The sequence below is a fragment of the Pseudophryne corroboree genome, chromosome 7 (assembly GCF_028390025.1).
Source record: "Pseudophryne corroboree isolate aPseCor3 chromosome 7, aPseCor3.hap2, whole genome shotgun sequence".
Classification (NCBI taxonomy): Eukaryota; Metazoa; Chordata; class Amphibia; order Anura; family Myobatrachidae; genus Pseudophryne; species Pseudophryne corroboree.
The window spans coordinates 316,296,292-316,322,405 of record NC_086450.1 but is presented as its reverse complement, the minus strand read 5'-3'; the positions used below and the strand labels follow the sequence as shown (position 1 = coordinate 316,322,405).

The following is a 26,114-nucleotide window of genomic DNA, read 5'->3' as shown; positions in this document are numbered from 1 at the left end:
TATGCCAGCACACACCCCAGCGCTATAATATCCCAGGAATAACACAGTAACTTAATGTTAACCAGGTAGCTGCTGTATGTTATAGTTTTTGCGCCTAATTATGTGCCCCCCCCCTCTCTTTTCAACCCTCTTCTACCGTGTATCAGCAGGGGAGAGCCCGGGGAGCTTCCTCTCAGCGGTGCTGTGGAAAAAAAATGGCGCTGGTGAGTGCCGAGGGAGAAGCGCCGCCCCCTCGGCGGCGGGCTTCTGTCCCGCTTAAAACAGTAATTTTGGCGGGGGCTCCTACATATATACAGTGCCCAGCTGTATATAGGTGTTCTTTTTGCCAATATGAGGCCCCAAATGCTGCCCAGGGCGCCCCCCCCTGCGCCCTTACAGTGACCGGATTATGTGAGGTGTGTGGAGCAATGGCGCACAGCTGCAGTGCTGTGCGTTACCTCTAGTGAAGATCATGAAGTCTTCTGCCGCCTGTGATGTCTTCTTTTCTTCTCATACTCACCCGGCTTCTGTCTTCCGGCTCTGCGAGGGGGACGGCGGCGCGGCTCTGGGACGGACGGCGAGGGTGATATCCTGCGTACCAATCCCTCTGGAGCTAATGGTGTCCAGTAGCCTAAGAAGCAGGACCTAGCTTCAGAGAGTAGGGCTGCTTCTCTCCTCAGTCCCTCGATGCAGGGAGTCTGTTGCCAGCAGAGCTCCGTGAAAATAAAAGCCCTAACAAAATACTTTCTAATCAGTAAACTCAGGAGAGCTCACTGAAAAGCACCCAGCTCGTCTGGGCACAGTATCAAACTGAGGTCTGGAGGAGGGGCATAGAGGGAGGAGCCAGTGCACACCAGGAACTAAATTCTTTCTTAAAGTGCCCATGTCTCCTGCGGAGCCCGTCTGTCCCCATGGTCCTTACGGAGTCCCCAGCATCCTCTAGGACGTTAGAGAAATAGTGGATACCGAGAATGAGCTACGAACATGGAGAGACAACTTCCCTGTGACCAGAACTACATTTCTAAGTTGGGGGCTCTGCCTGTAGGGTAGGGTTTCTTGTTATCCATCAAGACAAAGCTGTTTTGCAGTCAATGCCTGAATTTCTTCCTTAGGTGGTGTTCTCTATTCTTTTTTGTTTCTTCTTTACATATTCAGGTGGTGGATTTTGATTCAGTGAATCTACAGCACATCCTCAAGAGTATTATTTAGAAGCTCCAGCTCATATTTCTTTCTGGATCTAGCAGAGGTAGAATACTGAATCTCTCTCTCTGGATACATTAGCTGATTATTAAGCATCAATGGTATCTCTAAATGTAAATGTCTCATCTTCTCCTATAATAGAGTCAAAACTGTGCCCAGATAGTAAGCAAACCTTGGATTTTTAGACTTCTCTGTAGTAGCTGTGCATGGCAGCGACAGTCTCCCCCATACACTTCAAAGATTACAAATAGATACAGTTGTACTAGCAGACACAAAATTTGGCGCTGCGCTTTTGTTAAGTCTGACTGGCTTTCATTTGCTTCCTACAGTTTTAAGGGGATCAGTATGGTAGACCGCCACACGGATATACCGACACTGGCATACCGAGCAATGGAATGACGGCAGGGGGGGCGAGCGCAACGAAGCCCCTTGCGGCTCATTACGCTCAGGTTATATTCCCCCTCTATGGGTGTCGTGGACACCCATAGAGGGGGAATCGCCTACCTCACAGGCATACCGGGATCCCGACGAGCGGTATGCTGACCGCATACCGTTTTAAGATGGAAAGCTTTGCGATGTACAGATGTTCTGTGTTCCTCCTAGATTTCTTTTATTTATCATTGAATTCCTCTTTCAAGCAGTTCACTAAGCGACAGAAGTATTTTTCCCACTACTGGGGCATTTGGCAAGTGGCTTTTGTTATAGTTGGGCTTCTCCTTGCAGTCTGCATTAGTCCTAATGGCCATCCTGAAGTCATGGCCAGTAGTAGGAGGAATTAGTTGCTACTAAATTTCTAACTTCACGAGGCAAGGCCTATTGTGGACCATACATCAGCTGATCGAATCCATAATGCCGAACGGTGATCAAAAACACTGATTAGTAACACTGATGATTGGCTATCCATGTAAAATCCAGCATGGTAAAACACCCAACTGGCCGATCCTGATAATTTCTTGTTAAGAATCGGCAAATCGAGGCAGGAAGAGGACTGTGATTTGCCCGTTGATATATGTGCCCCTTATGCCAACCATCCTCTATCCCTAGTGACTTACATGAGAAAGCAATTTAATGGTAATTACAACAACAACAAAAACCAATGCTTGGAGCAATTTTTTTGATCTAAATGAAATAGACAACTGTTATACATACAATAGTGCCGTGTCCTTGTCATGCTATTATCCAGTTTATTTCACAGGGTTTTATTTCAGTTTAGACACAAAGTCTTGAAGCATTGAAATACATAATATAACGTTCAATACAAACCATTTTTTTTAGGTCCTCTCCATATGACTGCATCATCAGGACTACTGAGCAAGAACCCAACAGACATCACAGCCAAATTGTCTTCAACATACTGAAACACAAGCATAGGAATTACAATATCATATACATGTAACATATATCCTTCTATATGTAGACTAGAAGTGTCACCCATGTAAAAATAAGATTTTACTTACCGGTAAATCTATTTCTCATAGTCCGTAGTGGATGCTGGAGACTCCGTAAGGACCATGGAGAATAGCGGGCTCCGCAGGAGACTGGGCACTCTAAAGAAAGATTTAGTACTATCTGGTGTGCACTGGCTCCTCCCTCTATGCCCCTCCTCCAGACCTCAGTTAAGGAAACTGTGCCCGGAAGAGCAGACATTATAAGGAAAGGATTTTGGAATCCCGGGTAAGACTCATACCAGCCACACCGTATAACTTGTGATACACTTATCCAGTCAACAGTATGAACAACAACAGGGCATCAACAATGGATGCCAACATAACATAACCCATTATTAAGCAATAACTATGTACACGTATTGCAGAAAGTCCGCACTAGGGACGGGAGCCCAGCATCCACTACGGACTATGAGAAATAGATTTACCGGTAAGTAAAATCTTATTTTCTCTTACGTCCTAGTGGATGCTGGGGAATCCGTAAGGACCATGGGGATTATACCAAAGCTCCCAAACGGGCGGGAGAGTGCGGATGACTCTGCAGCACCGAATGGGCAAACTCAAGGTCCTCCTCAGCCTGGGTATCAAACTTGTAGAATTTTGCAAATGTGTTTGAACCCGACCAAGTAGCAGCTCGGCAAAGCTGTAAAGCCGAGACCCCTCGGGCAGCCGCCCAAGAAGAGCCCACCTTCCTTGTGGAATGGGCTTTCACTGATTTTGGATGCGGCAATCCAGCCGCAGAATGAGCCTGCTGAATCGTGTTACAGATCCAGCGGCAACGGTTTGCTTTGAAGCAGGAGCCCCCAACTTGTTGGGGGCATATAGGATAAACAGCGAGTCAGTTTTCCTGACTCCAGCCGTTCTGGCTACATAAATCTTCAAAGCCCTGACTACATCTAGTAACCTGGAATCCTCCAAGTCACGAGTAGCCGCAGGCACCACAATAGGTTGGTTTAAATGAAAAGATGACACCACCTTTGGTAGAAATTGGGGACGAGTCCGCAATTCTGCCCTGTCCATATGAAAAACCAGATAGGGGCTTTTACATGACAAAGCCGCCAATTCTGACACACGCCTAGCCGAAGCTAAGGCCAACAGCATGACCACCTTCCACGTGAGATACTTTAGCTCCACGGTCTTAAGTGGTTCAAACCAGTGGGATTTTAGGAAACCCAACACCACGTTGAGATCCCAAGGTGCCACTGGTGGCACAAAAGGGGGCTGAATATGCAGCACTCCCTTAACAAACGTCTGAACTTCAGGAAGAGACGCCAGTTCCTTTTGAAAGAAAATGGATAGGGCCGAAATCTGGGCCTTTATGGATCCCAACTTCAAGCCCATAGTCACTCCAGACTGTAGAAAGTGCAGAAATCTGCCTAGTTGGAATTCCTCTGTAGAGGCCTTCCTGGCCTCACACCAAGCAACATATTTTCGCCATATGCGGTGATAATGCTTTGCTGTCACGTCCTTCCTAGCCTTTATCAGCGTAGGAATAACTTCCTCCGGAATGCCTTTTTCCGCTAGGATCCGGCGTTCAACCGCCATGCCGTCAAACGCAGCCGCGGTAAGTCTTGGAACAGGCAGGGCCCCTGTTGCAACAGGTCCTGCCTGAGAGGCAGAGGCCATGGGTCCTCTGTGAGCATTTCTTGCAGTTCCGGGTACCAAGGCCTTCTTGGCCAATCCGGAACAATGAGTATTGTTCTCACTCCTCTTCTTACGATTCTCAGCACCTTGGGTATGAGAGGAAGAGGAGGAAACACATAGACCGACTGGAACACCCATGGTGTTACGAGGGCGTCCACAGCTATCGCCTGAGGGTCTCTTGACATGGCGCAATACCGTTGTAGCTTTTGTTGAGACGGGACGCCATCATGTCTACCTGTGGTAGTTCCCATCGATTTGTAATCTGAATGAAGACTTCTTGATGAAGTCCCCACTCTCCCGGGTGAAGGTCGTGCCTGCTGAGGAAGTCTGCTTCCCAGTTGTCCACCCCCGGAATGAACACTGCTGACAGTGCTTGCACGTGATTCTCCGCCCACCGAACAATCCTGGTGGCTTCCGCCATCGCGACTCTGCTTCTTGTGCCGCCCTGGCGGTTTACATGAGCCACCGCAGTGATGTTGTCTGACTGAATCAGCACCGGTTGGTTGCGAAGCAGGGGCTCCGCTTGACTCAGGGCGTTGAATATGGCCCTTAGTTCCAAGGTATTTATGTGCAGACAAGCCTCCTGACTTGACCACAACCCTTGGAAGTTTCTTCCCTGAGTGACTGCCCCCCACCCTCGGAGGCTCGCATCCGTGGTCACCAGGACCCAGTCCTGTATGCCGAACCTGCGGCCCTCGAGTAAGGTGAGCACTCTGTAGCCACCACAGAAGAGAAACCCTGGCCCTGGGGGACAGGGTGATCAGCCGCTGCATCTGAAGATGCGATCCGGACCATTTGTCCAACAGATCCCATTGAAAGATCCTCGCATGGAACCTGCCGAAGGGAATGGCTTCGTACGATGCCACCATCTTTCCCAGGACTCGCGTGCAGTGATGCACCGACACCTGTTTCGGTTTTAAGAGGTCTCTGACTAGAGTCACAAGCTCTTGAGCCTTCTCAGTCAGGAGAAACACCTTCTTCTGGTCTGTGTCCAGAATCATGCCCAGAAAGGGCAGACGCGTCGTAGGAATCAGCTGCGACTTTGGGATATTCAGAATCCAGCCATGCTGTTTCAACACTTCCTGAGAGTGCGCTACGCTGATCTGCAACTGTTCCCTTGACCTCGCCTTTATGAGGAGATCGTCCAAGTATGGGATAACTGTGACTCCTTGCTTTCTCAGGATCACCATCATTTCTGCCATTACGTTGGTAAATATTCTCGGTGCCGTGGAGAGCCCAAACGGCAACGTCTGGAATTGGTAATGACAGTTCTGTACCACAAATCTGAGGTACTCCTGATGAGGCGGATAAATGGGGACATGCAAGTAAGCATCCTTGATGTCCAGAGACACCATAAAATCCAACTCTTCCAGGCTTGCAATGACCGCTCTGAGCGATTCCATTTTGAACTTAAATCTTTTCAGATAAACGTTCAGGGACTTTAAATTTAATATAGGTCTGACCGAACCGTCCAGTTTCGGTACCACAAACATTGTGGAATAGTATCCCTTTCCCTGTTGAAGAAGGGGAACCTTTACCACCACCTGCTGGAGAAATAGCTTGTGAATTGCCGCTATCACTACTTCCCTTTCTATGGGGGAAGCTGGCAGGGCCGATTTTAGGTAACGTTGAGGGGGCATCACCTCGAATTCCAGCTTGTATCCCTGAGACACCATCTGTATAGCCCAGGGATCCACCTGTGAGCGAACCCACTGGTGGCTGAAATGTCGGAGACGCGCCCCCACCGCTCCTGGCTCCACCCGTGGAGCCCCAGCGTCATGCGGTGGATTTAGTGGAAGCCGGGGAGGACTTCTGTTCCTGGGAACTAGCTGTAAGGTGCAGCTTTTTTCCTCTCCCCCTGCCTCTAGCAAGAAAGGAAGCACCTCTGACCTTCTTGCTTCTTTGTGCGCGAAAGGACTGCAGTTGGTAATACGGTGCTCTCTTAGGTTGTGAGGGAATATATGGCAAAAAGTTTGACTTCCCAGCAGTAGCTGTGGAAACCAGGTCCGAGAGACCGTCCCCAAACAATTCCTCACCCTTGTAAGGTAACACCTCCATTTGTTTTTTGGAGTCGGCATCACCTGTCCACTGCCGAGTCCACAGGACCCTCCTGGCAGAAATTGACATTGCATTAATTCTAGAGCCCAGTAGGCAAATGTCCCTCTGGGCATCCCTCATATATAGGACAGTGTCTTTTATATGCCCCAGGGTCAGCATAATGGTATCCCTGTCCAAGGTATCCATTTCCTCAGACAGATTATCTGTCCACGCTGCTACAGCACTACACATCCACGCCGACGCAATTTCGGCCTCAGTAGAGTCCCTGAATGTGTATAAACAGATTTCAGGATACTTTCCTGCTTTCTATCTGCAGGATCCTTCAGGGTGGCCGTATCCTGCGACGGCAGGGCAACCTTCTTAGATAAGCGTGTGAGAGCTTTATCTACCCTAGGGGAGGATTCCCAGCGCACCCTGTCCTCTGGCGGGAAAGGGTACGCCATAAGTAACCTCTTGGAAATCAGGACTTTCTTATCTGGGGAATCCCACGCTTTTTCACATAATTCATTTAACTTATGTGAAGGGGGAAAAGTCACCTCTTGCTTTTTCTCCCCATACATATAAACCCTCTCGTCAGGGACAGGGTTTACCTCTGATATGTGTAAAACATCCTTCATCGCTATAATCATGTAGCGTATAGCTTTTGTCATTTTCGGTTGCAATTTGCATCATCGTCGTCGACACTGGAGTCAGAATCCGTGTCGACATCTGTGTCAACCATTTTGGATAGTGGACGCTTTTGAGACCCTGAGGGCCTCTGCGCTGTAGGATCAGGCATGGGTTGAGACCCTGACTGGCCCGAGGTATCAGCTTTATCCAACCTGTTATGTAAGGAGTTTACATTATCATTTAACACCTTCCACATATCCATCCAATCAGGTGTCGGCACCGTCGGCGGCGACACGTCAGTCAACTGCACTTGCTCTGCCTCCACATAGCCCTCTTCGTCAAACATATCGACACACGCGTACCGACACACCCCACACACAGGGGAAGCTCTAAATGAGGACAGGACCCCCACAAGGCCTTTTGGAGAGACAGAGAGAGAGTATGCCAGCACACACCCCAGCGCTATATAACCCAGGGATTACACAGTACTTTAGTGTTTACCCAGTAGCTGCTGTATTATGATTAATGCGCCTAAATTTATGTGCCCCCCCTCTCTTTTTCACCCTTCTACCGTGATTCTGCAGGGGAGAGCCTGGGGAGCTTCCTCTCAGCGGAGCTGTGGCAGGAAAATGGCGCTGGTGAGTGCTGAGGACGAAGGCCCCGCCCCCTCAGCGGCGGGCTTCTGTCCCGCGATTTTCTGTAAAATAAATGACGGGGGCTCATACATATAACAGTGTCCCACTGTCTATATGCAGTTTTCGCCAGGAGGTATCAATTGCTGCCCAGGGCGCCCCCCCCCCCTGCGCCCTGCACCCTACAGTGACCGGAGTGTGTGGGTTAGTGTGGGCGCAATGGTGCACAGCTGCAGTGCTGTGCGCTACCTCGTGTGAAGACAGGAGTCTTCTGCCGACCATTTCGATGTCTTCTCCGCTTCTGCCGGCTTCTGTCTTCTGGCTCTGAGAGGGGGACGGCGGCGCGGCTCCGGGAACGGACGACAAGGTCAGGTCCTGTGCTTGATCCCTCTGGAGCGAATGGTGTCCAGTAGCCAAGAAGCGCAACCTAGCCGCAGTTAGTAGGTTTGCTTCTCTCCCCTCAGTCCCACGTAGCAGAGAGTCTGTTGCCAGCAGAAGCTCTCTGAAAATAAAAAAACCTAACTAAAATACTTTCTTATTAGCAAGCTCAGGAGAGCTCACTAAAAGCACCCAGCTCTGTCCGGGCACAGATTCTAACTGAGGTCTGGAGGAGGGGCATAGAGGGAGGAGCCAGTGCACACCAGATAGTACTAAATCTTTCTTTAGAGTGCCCAGTCTCCTGCGGAGCCCGCTATTCCCCGTGGTCCTTACGGAGTCCCCAGCATCCACTAGGACGTTAGAGAAATGTATAATTTAATTATGTTTTGAGAGGAGAATTCTATGAGAATAGTTATGTGGGGAATGGTTTGTTTACTGGCCAAACTGTACCATTTGTCAGAACAGCTGAAGTTGTCAGCACCCTGGGTGGATCCAGCAGATATACCCTCATCAGAGAAGGGTTTTTATTAAAGAAGCATACGTAATCTAATATTTAGAAGCGCCCTCAAGCCATACTTTGGGATCAGTTACATGTCAGCACAGGCTAGCAATCAGCATATGTCTAATGGCTAAGAATGCATTTAGTTATAGAAACTATCATTCCAAACCAGAGGGAAGTAGATATTGGAATACCTGGCCCTATTAGAAAGATATCAGGTGAGGGTTGCCTATCCTAACTAAGAGGGTGATTCAATAAGTATCAAGAACTCTCACGTGCGTAATGTTCTATATTTAATCCTAATTTCCTGCTAGGCCACAGCAAGTAGACCACTGCTTCCGCTCACGGCTTTTAGACTGCGCCTCACATCAGTCGTACTGTTACATCAACACTTGTAAGATGACGAGGCTGGCAGAGACATGGTCAAACATTGATGTGTATAGTGTGATCAGATTTCTGCCTCTAAAGGGCACATCATCAGCCGATATAAGCAGATTGTATAAGATAACTGCTGATTTATGAGCCGCTTGCAAACTTTGACTCTTCTCTCCTTTATCAGGATGTCCACTCTGTTATTCATCTGTATCATCATATTATTAATCTGTACCACCATGCACCTCTAACCGCACAACACAGACTCCTCTTCACGGGATCAAACTTGCCAGCAGTCTGTACCGTTTGTCACCCCCTACCCTCCCCCCCTCCAGTCATACTAATCATCTGCCTCACCAGCACAGCCAAGTCATATGGAGGCAAATTTTTTGCAGACCCCATTTATGGGGCTTCAATTCAGATATCGTTAAACTTGACAATCGATCATCCATAACATTAAAACACCTGCTTTATATTGTGTAAGTCTTCCTAGTGCAGCCAAAACATCTCTGACCCATCGAGGCATGGAAGACCTATTAAGGTGTCCCATTTTATTTGGCACTAAGGGTTAAATTTACTAAGATGGGAGTTCTGTTTAAGATGGGATGTTGTCCATAGCAACCAATCAGATTCCAGGTATTATTTTCTAGAAGGTGCTAGATAAATGAGATGTAGAATCTAATTGCTTGCTATGGGCAGCATCCCATCTTAAACAGAACTCCCATCTTAGTAAATTAATCCCTAAGACCTTAGCAGTAGATCCCTTAAGTCCTGTACATTACAAGTTGGGACCTCCATGGCTCAGACTTAATCAAGTCTGTTTAGCACAGACAGACAGTTCCTGGGGGTTTAAAATACACAGGCCAGAAACATGGGACAAATATCTCCAGTTTATCACGGTACCAGTGCTCCTAGCACAATAGTCATCCATTCTTGTCTATGCTCCTAGAATGTCTGGGGGACTCCCGAATTTTAAAGGAGCTTGCCTGGTTTCTAGATAGGATAAACTAGCCTTCCTGTCCAAGGGTCATGGTCGTAGACAGCATGGCTGGGACCAGGTGGGACATGGCCTGATTTAGGGGGCATGACCACCACAAACATGGCCTGATTTAAGGGGGCATGACCACCATCAAAAAAATAAATAAATATGTTTTGTAATTAAATTTTTGTTTTTATCGCTCTACCATGCACTTTATAGGGGGCGCCATAGTGCACACCGGGCAGGAGCAGATCAGGAGGGGGAAGCGATCAGTGCCAATGCTACCACCGCCAGCTGCACAGACATGGAAGGCCGCAGCGAATGCTTGGCGGCAGCAGCCACCCTACACACTGCAGCCCAGGCTGGGGACACTAAAAGGCGACTGACAGGTGAGAGGGGTAGGGGGAGAGGAGGTAAGTGGGCAAGCTGCCAACCACCCCACCCCCCTGTCGGTGCTACTGTTAACGGTGCAATCCCCTGCACCTCCCACCTGACATGTCGGCAAGTATAATCAGTGATTAATATCTGCTATGAAAAGCATGGGGTCACTCTAAAGCCTTATTCATTGCCCTCAGCAAAATGCACCTGGTGCTGAGTAGCCACTTATACAAGCAGCTTATTTTGTTTCAATTTCAAAACTGCATATTACAGGTTGAGTATCCCATATCCAAATATTCCGAAATACGTAATATTCCAAAATACGGGGTTTTTTTTTTTTTTTTGAGTGAGATAGTGAAACCTTTGTTTTCTGATGGCTCAATGTACACAAACTTTGTTTAATATACAAAGTTATAAAAAATATTGTATTAAATGACCTTCAGGCTGTGTGTATAAGGTGTATATGAAACATAAATGAATTGTGTGCATGTACACACACTTTGTTTAATGCACAAAGTTATTAAAAATATTGGCTAAAATGACCTTCAGGCCGTGTGTATAAGCTGTATATGAAACTTAAATGCATTCTGTGCTTAGACTTGGGTCCCATCGCCATAACATCTCATTATGGTATGCAATTATTCCAAAATACGGAAAAATCCGATATCCAAAATACTTCTGGTCCCAAGCATTTTGGATAAGGGATACTCAACCTATATAAGGAATATTGTAACTGTAATATAAAAAAAAAAAAAAAAATTGACTACTAAATGTCTTATCAGAGTTCCACAGACTGTATAAAAGTGGCCAGTCTGTGGCCTTCAATATATAGTCAAGGATCACCTTTGTGGCTTCCCAAAATTTACAATTTTACAATAGGTTATACATTGTTGTTCTCCCTTATACCAGGAACCAAGTTCAAAAACATGTACGTTTATTAAAAGGACACAGATACTTACAACTGGTGACCATCCAGAGCCACTTTGGTGAACCTATTAAAAAAACGGAAGTGTGAGTGGGAGCTATGGGAAAACACATAAGCTATGTTCTTAACTGGCCTCTAAACTATTCTTATGCCAAGAGTTAAATAATTTGTTTCAAAAGTTTGGTCATAACTGAGCAACAAACATACATTTATTTTTTATATATTAGAAGTGATGTCACTCTTGGATGGAACATGTATGTACAAGCTGACATAGTTAATAATATAGTGATCTTTCAGGACTTCAATATCACAGGGAGACAAATAAGAACATATTTTACAGCTGTTTATACAAGTAGTCACTTTTCCTCATATAATAAATTTACATGCATCATATCACTTAAAAGCCCCATAAAGTGAGAGGTTTGATTCAGTTACCTGTTCTCCTTCCAGACCCATGATTTTTGGAATAGATGGACCACAGATATCCACATCAAGCAAAGCAATCTGTAAAAAAAGAAATTGAAAATAATTGAGCTTTGCATAATAGAAAAGTGTGTTTGACACCACAATCTTTCTGTGCTATTCTAACAGGGGGTGGTCTTCAGTATGCCGACTGACGGGATCCCGGCGCATAGTATACCGGCGCCGGGATCCCGACAGCCGGCATACCGACACTTATTCTCCCTCGTGGGGGTCCACGACCCCCCTGGAGGGAGAATAAAATAGCGTGGCGCGCGTAGCGCCCCACCGTGCCCGTAGCGCCCCACCGTGCCCGTAGCGTGGCGAGCGCAGCGAGCCCGCAAGGGGCTCATTTGCGCTCGCCACACTGTCGGTAAGCCGGCGGTCGGCCTCCTCGGCGCCGGTATGCTGGTCGCCGGGAGCCTGACCGCCGGCATACCATAGTGAACCCCTAAGGGCTGTAACACACACTCCGGTTTTTCCCAGATGGCAAAAAGCCGGACAAACTTTGTCCGGCTTTTTGCCATCCGGGAGAAACCGTCAGAGTCTGTCACACAGGACGGCTTTGAGCCGTGTGTGATGCTGTGCGCATGCGCAGCATCAGACACGGCTTGAGAAAAAAACGTTGTGTGTGAAAGCTCCCCTTCACACACACGGTTTACTGGCTGCAAAGACGGCCAGGCGCCGGCCCGGCAGCCGGACCTTCCAGTGGTGAGACCCGGCTGCAACCCGGCAGCCGGGCCGGGACCGTGCCGTGTGTAAGGACACATTGCGCTGCATGTGTCTTTACATCACGGCAGCGGTTTAAAGCCGGCCGGGTGTTTGCCGGGCAGCGCCAGCCGCCTTGCGTGTTTCGGCCCTAAGGGCTGTAACACACTGGCCGGTTTCTCCCGGATGGCAAAAAGCCGGACAAACTTTGTCCGGCTTTTTGCCATCCGGGAGAAACCGGCAGAGTCTCGCACACAGAACGGCTTTGAGCCGTGTGTAATGCTGTGCGCATGCGCAGCATCAGACACGGCTTGAGAAAAAACCGTTGTGTGTGAAAGCTCCCCTTCACACACACGGTTCACTGGCTGCAAAGACGGCCCGGCGGCCGCCTGGCCGCCGGACCTTCCAGTGGTGAGACCCGGCTGCAACCCGGCAGCCGGGCCGGGGCCGTGCAGTGTGAAGGGACCCTAGCCCTCACACTGTTAACTACAATGCCGGCACGGGAAAAAGCCGTCCGGCTTTTTCCGGGCCGGCAAAAACCGGGTAGTGTGTTTTAGCCCTAACAGGAGCTTATCATCACTAGACTTTGCTGCTGTTCTCTTTAGAGGACTATGGGGGAGACGTATTAAGCCTGGAGAAGTGATAAAGCAGTGATAAGTGCAAGGTGATAATGCACCAGCCAATCACCTCCTGTCAACTTACATATTAGCGCTGATTGGCTGGTGCATTATCACCTTGCACTCGCAACCGCTTTATCACTTCTCCAGGCTTAATACATCTGCCCCTATATATCAAGGCAGTTATTTTCATAATATATAGAAAATACAGTTTCTGCATAATCTTATGAATTGCAGCTATGTACTACAGGATTAGTATTCCTTATCCAAAATTCAGAATCCCACATTTGTGTGTCCCCACTGAGATAACATATATATTATACAGTATAGTATAGTATAGTATAGTATAGTATAGTATAGATATATATATATATATATGGGGGAGGGAGACAGCAGCACACAGTATATCGGAAGACAGCATAACTCCGGAATTGCTGGAGCAATATACTCAAAAATTGGTACACATGTGCCTTACAATCTGGAAACAAACACTGTGGGGGTAAGACACCCCTAGCGGTGGGACAGCAGCACAGAGTTTTTCAGCAGACAACATAACTCTGGAATGCCTTGAGCAATTTACACCAAACTTGCTACACATATGACTTACACTCTGGGAACAAACACTGTGGGGGTAACACACCACTAGCACCCCTAGGGGTGGGCCAGCAGCACAGACTACATCAGGACATGCATGATATGTCAGTGATGACAGGGCTGCATGTAACAGGGTGGTGACATGATGTGAGGAGGGGAATGCAGGCAGGACAAACCCACACACTGAGTTTTATATAGTGGAAGCAGCACGGTTCCCCAGCAGTACAGAGTATATCAGGAGATACATAATGTGCTGCGCTATACAAGAAACTGTAAAAAAATTTTTTTTATAATTTCACAGGGGCACTTACATGATGTGAGGAAGGGAATGGAGGCAACAGGAAGTTAGTAAACTTATACCTCTGTAGTTTTTACAGGTTGTAGGGTCACCTTTTTTGTGAACAGGAATTATGATGTTATCTTTGAAGTCTTCTTGCACACAGAAGTCTTTCCAGGTAACTGCATATATGTCTCTAATACTCCTTTTCCACTTGCTAGCATGGGTCACAGCCGGGAGCCTGACACGGCTGCAACCCGTGCTAGAGCCCCCTTCTACACGGAGCTCACCACCCCGGCATATTGCCGGGTTGGTGACGCTGCTGCTGACGCGGCAGGGGCGGCACCGGGAGATCACATGATCTCCCAGCGCCGCCCTTCCATACACTGTGAACAGGAGCAGTGTCGCATCGACACCGCTTCGGTTTACACTATAAAGCTTATCGGGTTGAACACGTATTCAACCCTGCAAGCTACCCGGGTAGAATTCCCGGATCACTTGATCCGGGAATTTGCAGGGGGAGCCGTTTCCACTAGAAAAAAAAACACGGGTAAATGCGCCCGCGCATTTACCCATGTTTTTAGAGCTAGTGGAAAAGGGGTATAAGTTGGCTATTCCCTCTCCTCCTGCTTTTAAAGCTTCTGCTGGGATGTTATCAATGCCTGGTGCTTTTCCATTCTATAGCTCATTAATTACTTGTCTCATTTCTTCTGCTTTCGGAATATTGAAGGTCATTGTTTCCAAGTAACTCAGGGTCTAAGTTTTCAGGCCTGGGGCAATTTCATAGGAGCTTAAAGTGTTCTTGCCATCTTTCAAGTTTGCAGCTCATTGATTTAATATGTTGGCCATTTGGGTCTTTGACGTTTGTGGTGGAGATTAAACAATTTCCATTGCAGCTGAGTAATATGCTGTACAGCAGCCGTGAATCATTCTTTCTTCTGGCCTCTTCCATTTCTTCGGCTTTTCCTTTCCACCATGCTTCTTTTTCTGCTTTGACTTGTTTTGTAATTTGTCCATTCAGGCGCAGGTAGAGTTTATGGTTAATGTTTTTAACTTGTGCACAATTTTCCACTAAGTGTAAGGTGTTGTTAGAGATCTATGGTCTGTCTGAGGGACTCCTTTATTGCCGTTTTTGTGTCAGTCCAGCTGTGGTTTACACCATTATTAGGTGATAAGGGTGTGAACCTGTTTCTCAGCAGAATTTGAAATTTCACCTGGTTATTGAGGTCTTTTAAGATGTTAAAGTCTAAAATTGGTGAGGGTTTCAAGGAGTTTGGCTCTTTCAGGTGGATTTGATCCAATGCATTGCTCTCACGTCATGGAAGGCAATTTGAAACACTCAGATGGTTTAATACGCTTTATTGCTATGACGGCATATACTCAGGAGAGGGATATTTTGATTCCTCTGCACAGCCTTCAGCAAGCTCCAAAATCTGGCACTGTGTGCATGCAGTGTGTCAGATTCCCTGGAGGAGTCGTTAACGCACATGTGCAGAGTGGCACTGGACCACCATAGAGAAACAAACTGATTGCTTTTGAGATCATTTCACTTCTTTACTCCTCTCAGGGTTGAAGCCCTTTTGCAGCCCCTAACCCTGCATGTTATTTTTAGTACTTTCTGACAAAAAGTTTATTTTAATTTTATTGCGGCAATAATAAATTCTAATTGGGTCTAAAACCCGATTAGTAAATGTGTCTCTGATCAGAGATAGAGCATTTGTACTACTTGCAACCTTATATCAGTATGGCTGCGATTAACTGTGTAAATATACAGACACAGAGTTGTGCCAATATATAAGTAAGATTAATGGGCTCTCAGTGGCTTTAGGGCAGTGTTTTTCAACCACTGTGCCGTGACACACTAGTGTGCCCTGAGCAGTCTCCACGTGTGCCGCCATAGAAGCACAGCCAGGCCCGTCAGTGTTTTGCTGCTGAGGCCCTGGAACGATCAATACTGGTGGGTTTAGTGGTTGCAGAGCCAGTTCAAATTTGGACCCGGGCAGTGTTGGGCTCTTCTGGCTTTCTCAGATGTGGCCAGGCATAACCTATGGAGAAGCTGCAACACAACATCCTAGGACATGCAACTGCACCATGCATCACCATTATATTTGAATGCGACTTGGCAATACTTAAATCTTGTTCAGTGTGCCGCAAGTTGTAAAAGGTTGAAAATCTCTGCTTTAGGGAGTTATTCAGAGTTGGTCACAGATTTAGATATAGCAGCAAAATCTGCGACCACTGAAACCATGTGCTGGTACCCGCCCAGCATAGGGAAAGGCCAACTCAGCATCGCAAAAAAACAAAATAGCGGACGACCCCGGAAGGTAACATGTTTCCTATCGCAGGAAATGCAGGCGATGTCATTGGCCCGCCCCGAAAAATGGCCATGACACGGCTGCATATCATGCCCTCCCTTCCCCCCAATGCCACGTAGCAGTCAGCCAGATGCCTGTCAATCACTCTGCGATCGCATGCTTCCAGGATGCGATCGCATGGTGACGGGTCGCACATGTACACTGTAGCCGCTGCACGTGCGAAGCAGACCTTCTGAATCCGGCACGCAGCGGCTGCATTCAACTCTGAATAAGGACCTTAATACACTGAGCGGTGGCAGCGATACTGGATTAGAATATATTATTAGGACTTGGGTATTATCCTAGAAATGATAGCTCATGAATTAATAAAAGGAAATAATAAGATTTTACTCACCGGTAAATCTATTTCTCGTAGTCCGTAGTGGATGCTGGGAACTCCGTAAGGACCATGGGGAATAGCGGGCTCCGAAGGAGGCTGGGCACTCTAGAAAGATTTATGACTACCTGGTGTGCACTGGCTCCTCCCACTATGACCCTCCTCCAAGCCTCAGTTAGGACACTGTGCCCGGACGAGCTGACATAATAAGGAAGGATTTTGAATCCCGGGTAAGACTCATACCAGCCACACCAATCACACCGTATAACTCGTGATACTATACCCAGTTAACAGTATGAATATAACTGAGCCTCTCAGATGGCTCAACAATAACCCTTTAGTTAGGCAATAACTATATACAAGTATTGCAGACAATCCGCACTTGGGATGGGTGCCCAGCATCCACTATGGACTACGAGAAATAGATTTACCGGTGAGTAAAATCTTATTTTCTCTGACGTCCTAGTGGATGCTGGGAACTCCGTAAGGACCATGGGGATTATACCAAAGCTCCCAAACGGGCGGGAGAGTGCGGGTGACTCTGCAGCACCGAATGAGAGAACTCCAGGTCCTCCTCAGCCAGGGTATCAATTTTGTAGAATTTTGCAAACGTGTTTGCCCCTGACCAAGTAACAGCTCGGCAAAGTTGTAAAGCCGAGACCCCTCGGGCAGCCGCCCAAGATGAGCCCACCTTCCCTGTGGAATGGGCTTTCACTGATTTAAGATGCGGCAGTCCAGCCGCAGAATGCGCCTGCTGAATCGTGTCACAGATCCAGCGAGCGATAGTCTGCTTAGAAGCAGGAGCACCCAGCCTGTTGGGTGCATACAGGATAAATAGCGAGTCAATTTTTCTGACTCTAGCCGTCCTGGAAACATAATTTTTCAAGGCCCTGACTACGTCCAGTAACTTGGAATCCTCCAAGTCCCTAGTAGCCGCAGGCACCACAATAGGTTGGTTCAAGTGAAAAGCTGATACCACCTTAGGGAGAAACTGGGGACGAGTCCTCAATTCTGCCCTATCCATATGGAAAATCAGATAAGGACTTTTATATGACAAAGCCGCCAACTCTGATACACGCCTGGCCGAAACCAAGGCCAATAACATGACCACTTTCAACGTGAGATATTTTAGATCCACGGTTTTTAGTGGTTCAAACCAATGTGATTTTAAGAAACTCAACACCACGTTGAGATCCCAAGGTGCCACTGGAGGCACAACCGGGGGCTGAATATGCAGCACTCCTTTTACAATGTCTGAACTTCAGGTACTGAAGCTAATGCTTTCTGGAAGAAAATCGACAGAGCCGAGATCTGTATCTTAATGGAGCCTAATTTTAGGCCCATAGACACTCCTGCTTGTAGGAAATGCAGAAATCGACCTAGTTGAAATTCCTCTGTTGGGGCCTTTTTTGGCCTCACACCAAGCAACATATTTCCGCCATATGCGGTGATAATGTTTTGCAGTTACATCTTTCCTGGCTTGAATCAGCGTAGGAATGACTTCCTCCGGAATGCCCTTTTCCTTTAGGATCCGGCGTTCAACCGCCATGCCATCAAAACGTAGCCGCGGTAAGTCTTGGAACAGACAGGGCCCCTGCTGCAGCAGGTCCTGTCTGAGCGGCAGAGGCCATGGGTCCTCTGATACATTTTCTTGAAGTTCTGGGTACCAGGCTCTTCTTGGCCAATCCGGAACCACGAGTATCGTTCTTACTCCTCGCCTTCTTATTATTCTCAGTACCTTTGGTATGAGAGGCAGAGGGGGGAACACATAAAACAACTGGTACACCCACGGTGTTACCAGAGCGTCCACAGCTATCGCCTGAAGGTCCCTTGACCTGGCGCAATATCTTTTATAGCTTTTTGTTGAGGCGGGACGCCTTCATGTCCACCTGTGGCCTTTCCCAATGGTGTACAATTCTTTGGAAGACTTCTGGATGAAGTCCCCACACTCTCGGGTGGAAGTCGTGTCTGCTGAGAAGATCTGCTTCCCAGTTGTCCACTCCCGGAATGAACACTGCTGACAGTGCTAACACATGATTTTCCGCCCATCGGAGAATCCTTGTGGCTTCTGCCATCGCCAACCTGCTTCCTGTGCCGCCCTGTTGGTTTACATGGGCGACTGCCGTGATGTTGCCTGATTGGATCAGGACCGGCTGGTTTTGAAGCAGAGGCCTTGCCTGACTCAGGGCATTGTAAATGGCCCTCTGTTCCAGAATATTTATGTAGGGAAGTCACCTGACTTGACCAAAGTCCCTGGAAGTTTCTTCCCTGTGTGACTGCCCCCCAGCCTCAAAGGCTGGCATCCATGGTCACTAGGACCTAGTCCTGTATGTCGAACCTGCGGCCCTCTTGAAGATGGGCACTCTGCAGCCACTACAGTAGAGATACCCTGGTCCTTGGAGACAGGGTTATCAGCCTAATGCATCTGAAGATGCGATCCGGACCACTTGTCCAACAGGTCCCCCTGAAAAGTTCTTGCATGGAACCTGCCGAATGGGATTGCTTCGTAGGAAGCTAACATTTTTCCCAGGACTCGCGTGCAATGATGCACCGATAACTGTTTTGGCTTCAGGAGGTCTCTGACTAGAGATGACAGCTCCTTGGCTTTCTCCACCGGGAGAAACACTTATTTCTGGTCTGTGTCCAGAACCATCCCCAGGAACAGTAGACGTGTCGTAGGAACCAGCTGTGACTCTGGACTGTTTAGAATCCAACCATGCTGTTGTAGCACTTTCCAAAATAGTGCTACCCCGACTAGCAACTGCTCCTTGGACCTCGCCCTTATAAGGAGATTGTCCAAGTACGGGATAATTAAAACTCCCCTTTTTCGAAGGAGTATCATCATTCCGGCCATTACCTTGGTAACACCCTCGGTGCCATGTACAGTCCAAACGGCAGAGTCTGGACTTGGTAATGGTAATCCTGTACCACAAATCTGAGGTACTCCTGACGAGGATAGTAAATATGGACAAGCAGTTAAGCATCCTTGATGTCCCGGGATACCATGTAATCCCCCTCGTCCATGCTTGCAATAACCGCCCTGAGCGATTCCATCTTGAACTTGAATTTTAAATATAAAGAAGGGTCACACCGAACCATGCGGTTTCGGTACCCCAACCGTGTGGAATAGTAACCCCGTCCTTGTTGAAGTAGGGGCACCTTAAGTATTACCTGCTGGGAATACAGCTTATTAATTGCCTCTAGCACAGCCTCCCTGCCTGAGGGAGTTGTCGGCAAGGCATATTTGAGGAAACGGCGGGGGGGAAGACATCTCGAATTCCAGCTTGTACCCCTGAAATACTACTTGAATGAAACCGGGATCCACCTGTGAGCGAGCCCACTGATCGCTGAAACTTTTGAGACGGCCCCCCACTGTACCTGGCTACACCTGTGGAGCCCCCGCGTCATGCTGTGGACTCAGAGGAAGCGAGAGAAGAATTATGATTCTGGGAACAGGCTGACTGGTGCAGCTTTTTCCCTCTTCCCTTGTCTTTGTACAGAAAGGAAGCGCCTTTGACCCGCTTGCTTTTCTGAAGCCGAAAGGACTGTACCTGATAATACAGTGCTTTCTTAGTCTGTGAGGAAAACTGAGGTAAAAATATTTCTTCCCAGCTGTTGCTGCGGATACGAGGTCCCAGAGACCATCCCCAAATAATTCCTCACCCTTATAAGGCAGAATCTCTATGCGCCTTTTAAGGTCAGCATCACCTGTCCAGTGACAGGTCTCTAATACCCTCCTGACAGAATGGACATTACATTCATTTTGGATGCCAGCCGGCAAAATATCCCTCTGTGCATCCCTCATATATAAGACGACGTCTTTAATATGTTCTCTTGTTAGCAAACTAGTATGTTTGACAGGGTCACCGACCACGCTGCAGCAGCACGCTCTGCAGGTTTCAGTCTAGTACCTGAGTGTGTAAATACAGACTTCAGGATAGCCTCCTGCTTTTTATCAACAGGTACCTTCAAAGTGTCCGTTCCTAAAACGGCAGTGCCACCTATTTTGACAACCGTGTGAGCGCCTTATCCACCCTAGGGGATATCTCCCAGCGTAACTTATCCTCTGGCGGGAAAAGGTACGCCATCAGTAACTTTTTAGAAATTACCAGTTTCTTATCAGGGGGAACCCACGCTTTTCACACACTTCATTCATTCATCTGATGGGGGAACAAAACACTGCCTGCTTTTTCTCCCCAAACATAAAAACCCCATTTTTAGAGGTTAATGTCAGAAATGTGTAACACATTATTTTTATTGCCGGGATCAAGTCACGGATGTTCCTAGTGGATTGTGTATATGTCTCAACCTTGTCGACACTGGAGTCAGACTCCGTGTCGACATCTGTGTCTGCCATCTGAATGAGCGGGCGTTTTTGAGCCCCTGATGGCCTTTGAGACGCCTGGGCAGGCACGGGCTGAGAAGCCGGCTGTCCCACAGCTGTTACGTCATCCACCCTTTTATGTAAGGAGTTGACACTGTCGGTTAATACCTTTTACCTAACCATCCACTCTGGTGTCGGCCCCACAGGGGGCGACATCACATTTATCGGCATCTGCTCCGTCCCTATATAAGCCTCCTCCTCAAACATGTCGACACAGCTGTACCGACACACCGCACACACACAGGGAATGCTCTGACTGAGGACAGGACCCACAAAGCCCTTTGGGGAGACAGAGAGAGAGTATGCCAGCACACACCAGAGCGCTATATAATGAGGGGATTAACACTATAACTGAGTGAATTTTCCCCCATAGCTGCTTGTATATACAATATTGCGCCTAAATTTAGTGCCCCCCCTCTCTTTTTTACCCTTTGAGCCTGAAAACTACAGGGGAGAGCCTGGGGAGCTTTTTTTCCAGTTGCACTGTGAAGAGAAAATGGCGCCAGTGTGTCTGAGGGAGATAGCTCCGCCCCTTTTCCGCGGCCTATTCTCCCGCTTTTTTCTGGATTCTGGCAGGGGTATTTACCACATATATAGCCTCTGGGGCTATATATTGTGGTATTTTTGCCAGCCAAGGTGTTTTTATTGCTGCTCAGGGCGCCCCCCCCAAGCGCCCTGCACCCTCAGTGACCGGAGTGTGAAGTGTGTATGAGGAGCAATGGCGCACAGCTGCAGTGCTGTGCGCTACCTTGGTGAAGACTGATGTCTTCTGCCGCCGTTTTTCCGGACCTCTTCTTGCTTCTGGCTCTGTAAGGGGGACGGCGGCGCGGCTCCGGGACCGAACACCAAGGACTGGGCCTGCGGTCGATCCCTCTGGAGCTAATGGTGTCCAGTAGCCTAAGCCCAATCCGGCTGCAAGCAGGCGAGTTCGCTTCTTCTCCCCTTAGTCCCTCGCTGCAGTGAGCCTGTTGCCAGCAGGTCTCACTGAAAATAAAAAACCTAAATCTATACTTTCTTTCTAAGGGCTCAGGAGAGCCCCTAGTGTGCATCCATGTGTACTTGGTCCAGTTCTCTTTAATATCTTTGTTGGTGACATTGCAGATGGTATTGAAGGGAAGATATGCCTTTTTGCAGATGATACAAAGATATGCAACAGGGTAGACACACCGGGAGGGGTCAAACAAATGATTGATGACCTAGGTAGGCTTGAGAAATGGTCAAGAACGTGGCAACTACAGTTTAATGCTAAAAAATGCAAAATCATGCACTTGGGTCTCAAAAACCCAAAGGCTAAGTATAGTATCAAGGGTACTATAATGGAAACTACCGAGGAGGAAAGAGATTTAGGAGTCACTATTTCAAGTGACTTGAAGGCAGGAAAGCAATGCAACAAAGCAATGAGAAAGGCAAGTCAGATGCTTGGTTGCATAGGGAGAGGAATCAGTAGCAGGAAAAAAGAAGTGATAATGCCACTGTATAGGTCATTGGTAAGGCCCCATCTGGAATACTGTGTCCAGTTCTGGAGACCCTATCTCCAGAAGGATATAAATACATTAGAGAGTGTACAAAGAAGGGCAACTAAAATGGTGCATGGCCTACATCACAAAACTTACCCGGAAAGGCTAAAAGATCTTAACATGTATAGTTTGGAGGAGAGAAGGGAAAGGGGAGACATGATAGAAACTTTCAAATATATAAAGGGTCTTAACAAAGTTCAGGAGGGAAACATTCTTCAAAGGAAAAGAAGTATTAGAACTCGAGGGCATACATTGAGACTGGAGGGGGGGAGGTTCAGGGGAAATTTAAGGAAAAATTACTTCACAGAAAGGGTAGTGGATAAGTGGAAGAGCCTCCCATCAGAGGTGGTAGAGGCTAAGACTGTAGGGCAATTTAAACATGCTTGGGACAGGCATATGAATATCCTTACAAAGAATCAAGATTAAAAAAGGGTTGAGATTGCCTAAAGGATAAAATAAAAAAGGGGCAGACTAGATGGGCCAAGTGGTTCTTATCTGCCGTCAAATTCTATGTTTCTATGTTTCTATCCAACCTCGGCCGGGCACAAGATCTGAGGCTTGGAGGAGGGTCATAGTGGGAGGAGCCAGTGCACACCAGGTAGTCATAAATCTTTCTAGAGTGCTCAGCCTCCTTCGGAGCCCGCTATTCCACATGGTCCTTACGGAGTTCCCAGCATCCACTAGGACGTCAGAGAAAAAGAGAGTGGTACGATGGCTCTGACATGGGGTGTTTAAGCTAAAAGGAGGTATAGAATTAAATCACAGATCAATTATAGATACTTTATGGGGGATGAAGACATGGCAATCTGACAGACAATTCTGTAAAGCATCGTATATTGTTAGGTTCTAGGTTTATTATACCCCTTTCAGACTGCTTTACCGGATAGCATCTGGGATTTGTACATAGTTAGATCCCAGGTGCGACCCGGCAAGAGACCCCTTTCAGATGTGATCCGACCCAGCATACTGCCCGGTTGGTGACGTCAGTGGAGATGTGTGCGGAGGCAGTACTTGGAGATGAGATGATCTCCAAGCGTCACCTCTTCCTACAGTGTGAACGGGGTGCCGTGTCACATTGACCCGGCTTACCCGTTCACATTGTAATGCAACCCGGTTTAAAGCCATGTTCAACCCTACCGGGTACCCTCGACCTGGATTATTTCAACTGGACCCTTTAAGACTGCACAGTAACCCGGGTTGCTGTGCGCTCATATGCAATAACCTGGGTTATTTCTGGCAGTCTGAAAGGGGTATTATTGTTATGTTGTTAGAATTTTTTTGTGCCAAAATATAATACTTTACCAGTGGTTGTTTATTTCAATCATTAAGTCATGGACTTTTCAGACTAAGCCATAACGGACACTCAGGAGGAATTTTTAAGTAATTTAAATTTAATAGAGAGTTGTTGACGGGGCTAATTAGACAGCTGCAGTTTATGAATATGTAACCACAAGGGGATAAATGCGAGTTACTTAATCAATGGCGCTGCTGAAAAGATGTTAATAAACGTTGTTCATCAGAGCACTAATGATTTTGGAAAGTGAGCCTAGGAGGTACATTGTGATTTGTAGCAGGGCAGTTTCCAGTCTCCAGCTATAGCTTATGCTAGTGATGGCAGCTAATGGGTTAATGGATTGCACAGAAGCATTTCTACTATTATTACTGTGTGTGCATCACAGCAGCATGCTTTTTTAACAGTTAATAGTATATGTGTTGAACAATGCTTTGCAGAACATAATCAAGAGATGTATTTATTATCTGTGGACCAAAAGCTTTCCACACCACACCACACCTTATCAGTTTCCTGGAGAAAACATGAAAATAAACAATCTTCATATGTCTTTGAAAAAGTCATGATTTTTATCTGGAACCAGAAACTGAAGGTATTTCATTAGTACGTAAAAATGCTCTTGTTTCCTAGGTTGGATTAACCTTTATGTTCAAACTGTAAAAACAGATGGCCTGTGCCTCTTACACATAAATTAGAGACCTCACTGCAAATGTCAAAGAAGGTGCATTGTGATCACAGCAGCTGCGCTATAGTACCTGCTGTAATAAATGTGAGGGGGGAGGAAAGGGAAGCAGATAGAGCGCTTTCCAGCCTGAAATGTCATTAGTCACTGTTGTTCCAAGTTAAAAACTTACAATTTGCCAAAACTCAGTCTTTCACAAAAAGCAATTGGTTATACTATTGTGCTATTTCAACACATCTAAGCACCTGTTGTCCTACTTCATCAGCTGTGACTTACAGGAGAGCATTTCCGTGGAAGCTCGAAATGAGGGCCATCAAGTAAATAATTAGTTTGTCCTTAGCTTAACCGGTCCTTTGTAGAAAACTAATAAGCTCAAAGGAAAGGGAGTGGTAGGATATTGGCTGAATATGCTTTCAATTATTTGCTTAAACATCACAAATAGCTGAAGCAATCCATACACTATACAATATACTCAAAAGTCTGAATAACAAAAATAATGACAATTAAAAAACGCAAAAGACCAAAAAATAGGATTTTAATTACCTACCGGTAAATCCTTTTCTCGTAGTCCGTAGAGGATGCTGGGGTCCATATTAGTACCATGGGGTATAGACGGGTCCACCAGGAGCCATTGGCACTTTAAGAGTTTAATAGTGTGGGCTGGCTCCTCCCTCTATGCCCCTCCTACCAGACAGTCTAGAAACTGTGCCCGAGGAGACGACATACTTCGAGAGAAGGAATTACACAGATAGTGGTGAGATACATACCAGCTCACACAACATGCAAATTCAGCTAACATGCCGTAACAACTCAGCAACAGCTGAACAGTAAATAACACAGAACTTACCTAGGAACCAGGCAGTACTGAACTATAAACCAATACAGGAAAACACAGCGCTGGGCGGGCGCCCAGCATCCTCTACGGACCACGAGAAAAGGATTTACCATTTCAGGTAATTAAAATCCTATTTTCTCTTACGTCCTAGAGCAGGCATTCCCAACCACGGTCCTCAAGGCACACTAACAGTGCATGTTTTAGTGATATCCAGGCTGCAGCACAGGTGACTTAATTAGTAGCTCAGTTATTTTGATTTAACCATCTGTGCTGCAGCCTGGATATCACTAAATCCTGCACTGTTGGTGTGCCTTGAGGACCGTGGTTGGGAATGCCTGTCCTAGAGGATGCTGGGGTCCATATTAGTACCATGGGGATGTACCAAAGCTCCCAGTACGGGAGGGAGAGCGCGGAGGCTCCTGTAACACTGCTTGACCAAACTTGAGGTCATCAGAGGCCAAAGTGTTGAACTTGTAAAACTTGGCAAACGTGTTCGACCCAGACCAATTAGCTGCTCGGCAGAGCTTGCACAGCTGAGACACCCCGGGCAGCCGCCCAGGAAGAGCCCACTTTACGAGAAGAGTGGCCTTTACAGATTTTGAACACGGCAATCCTGTCGTGGAATACGCATGCTGCATAGTGAACCCGATCCAGCGTGAAATCGACTGCTTAGAAGCAGGACACCCAATCTTCTTGGGATCATAAAGGACAAACAAAGTCACTTTTCTTATGACAAGCCGTCCTCTGCACATAAATCTTCAAAGTCCTCACTACATCCAAGGCCTTTGAAGCAATTGAGGAGTCAGTAGCCACTGGCACCACAATAGGTTGGTTGATATGGAAAGCCGATACAACCTTAGGCAGGAACTGTGGACGAGTCCTAAGTTCCGCCCTGTCATCATGGAAGATCAGATAGGGGCTTTTACAAGATAAAGCCCCCAATTCCAACACGCGTCATGCA

At 47.2% G+C, this 26,114-nt stretch overlaps 1 protein-coding gene across 1 annotated transcript in view; it reads right to left on the bottom strand.

Annotated features, from left to right (window-relative positions):
- The window catches only part of NUBP1 (NUBP iron-sulfur cluster assembly factor 1, cytosolic), a 153,876-nt gene that overhangs the window by 32,692 nt on the left and 95,070 nt on the right, over positions 1-26,114 (bottom strand). Inside the window, exons 4-6 of the mRNA XM_063934281.1 lie at positions 11,534-11,602; positions 11,133-11,165; positions 2,443-2,533 (exon numbers count right to left, since the gene is read on the bottom strand). Coding sequence (XP_063790351.1) covers positions 2,443-2,533; positions 11,133-11,165; positions 11,534-11,602 — 193 coding nt within the window. The remainder of the gene's footprint in view (positions 1-2,442; positions 2,534-11,132; positions 11,166-11,533; positions 11,603-26,114) is intronic.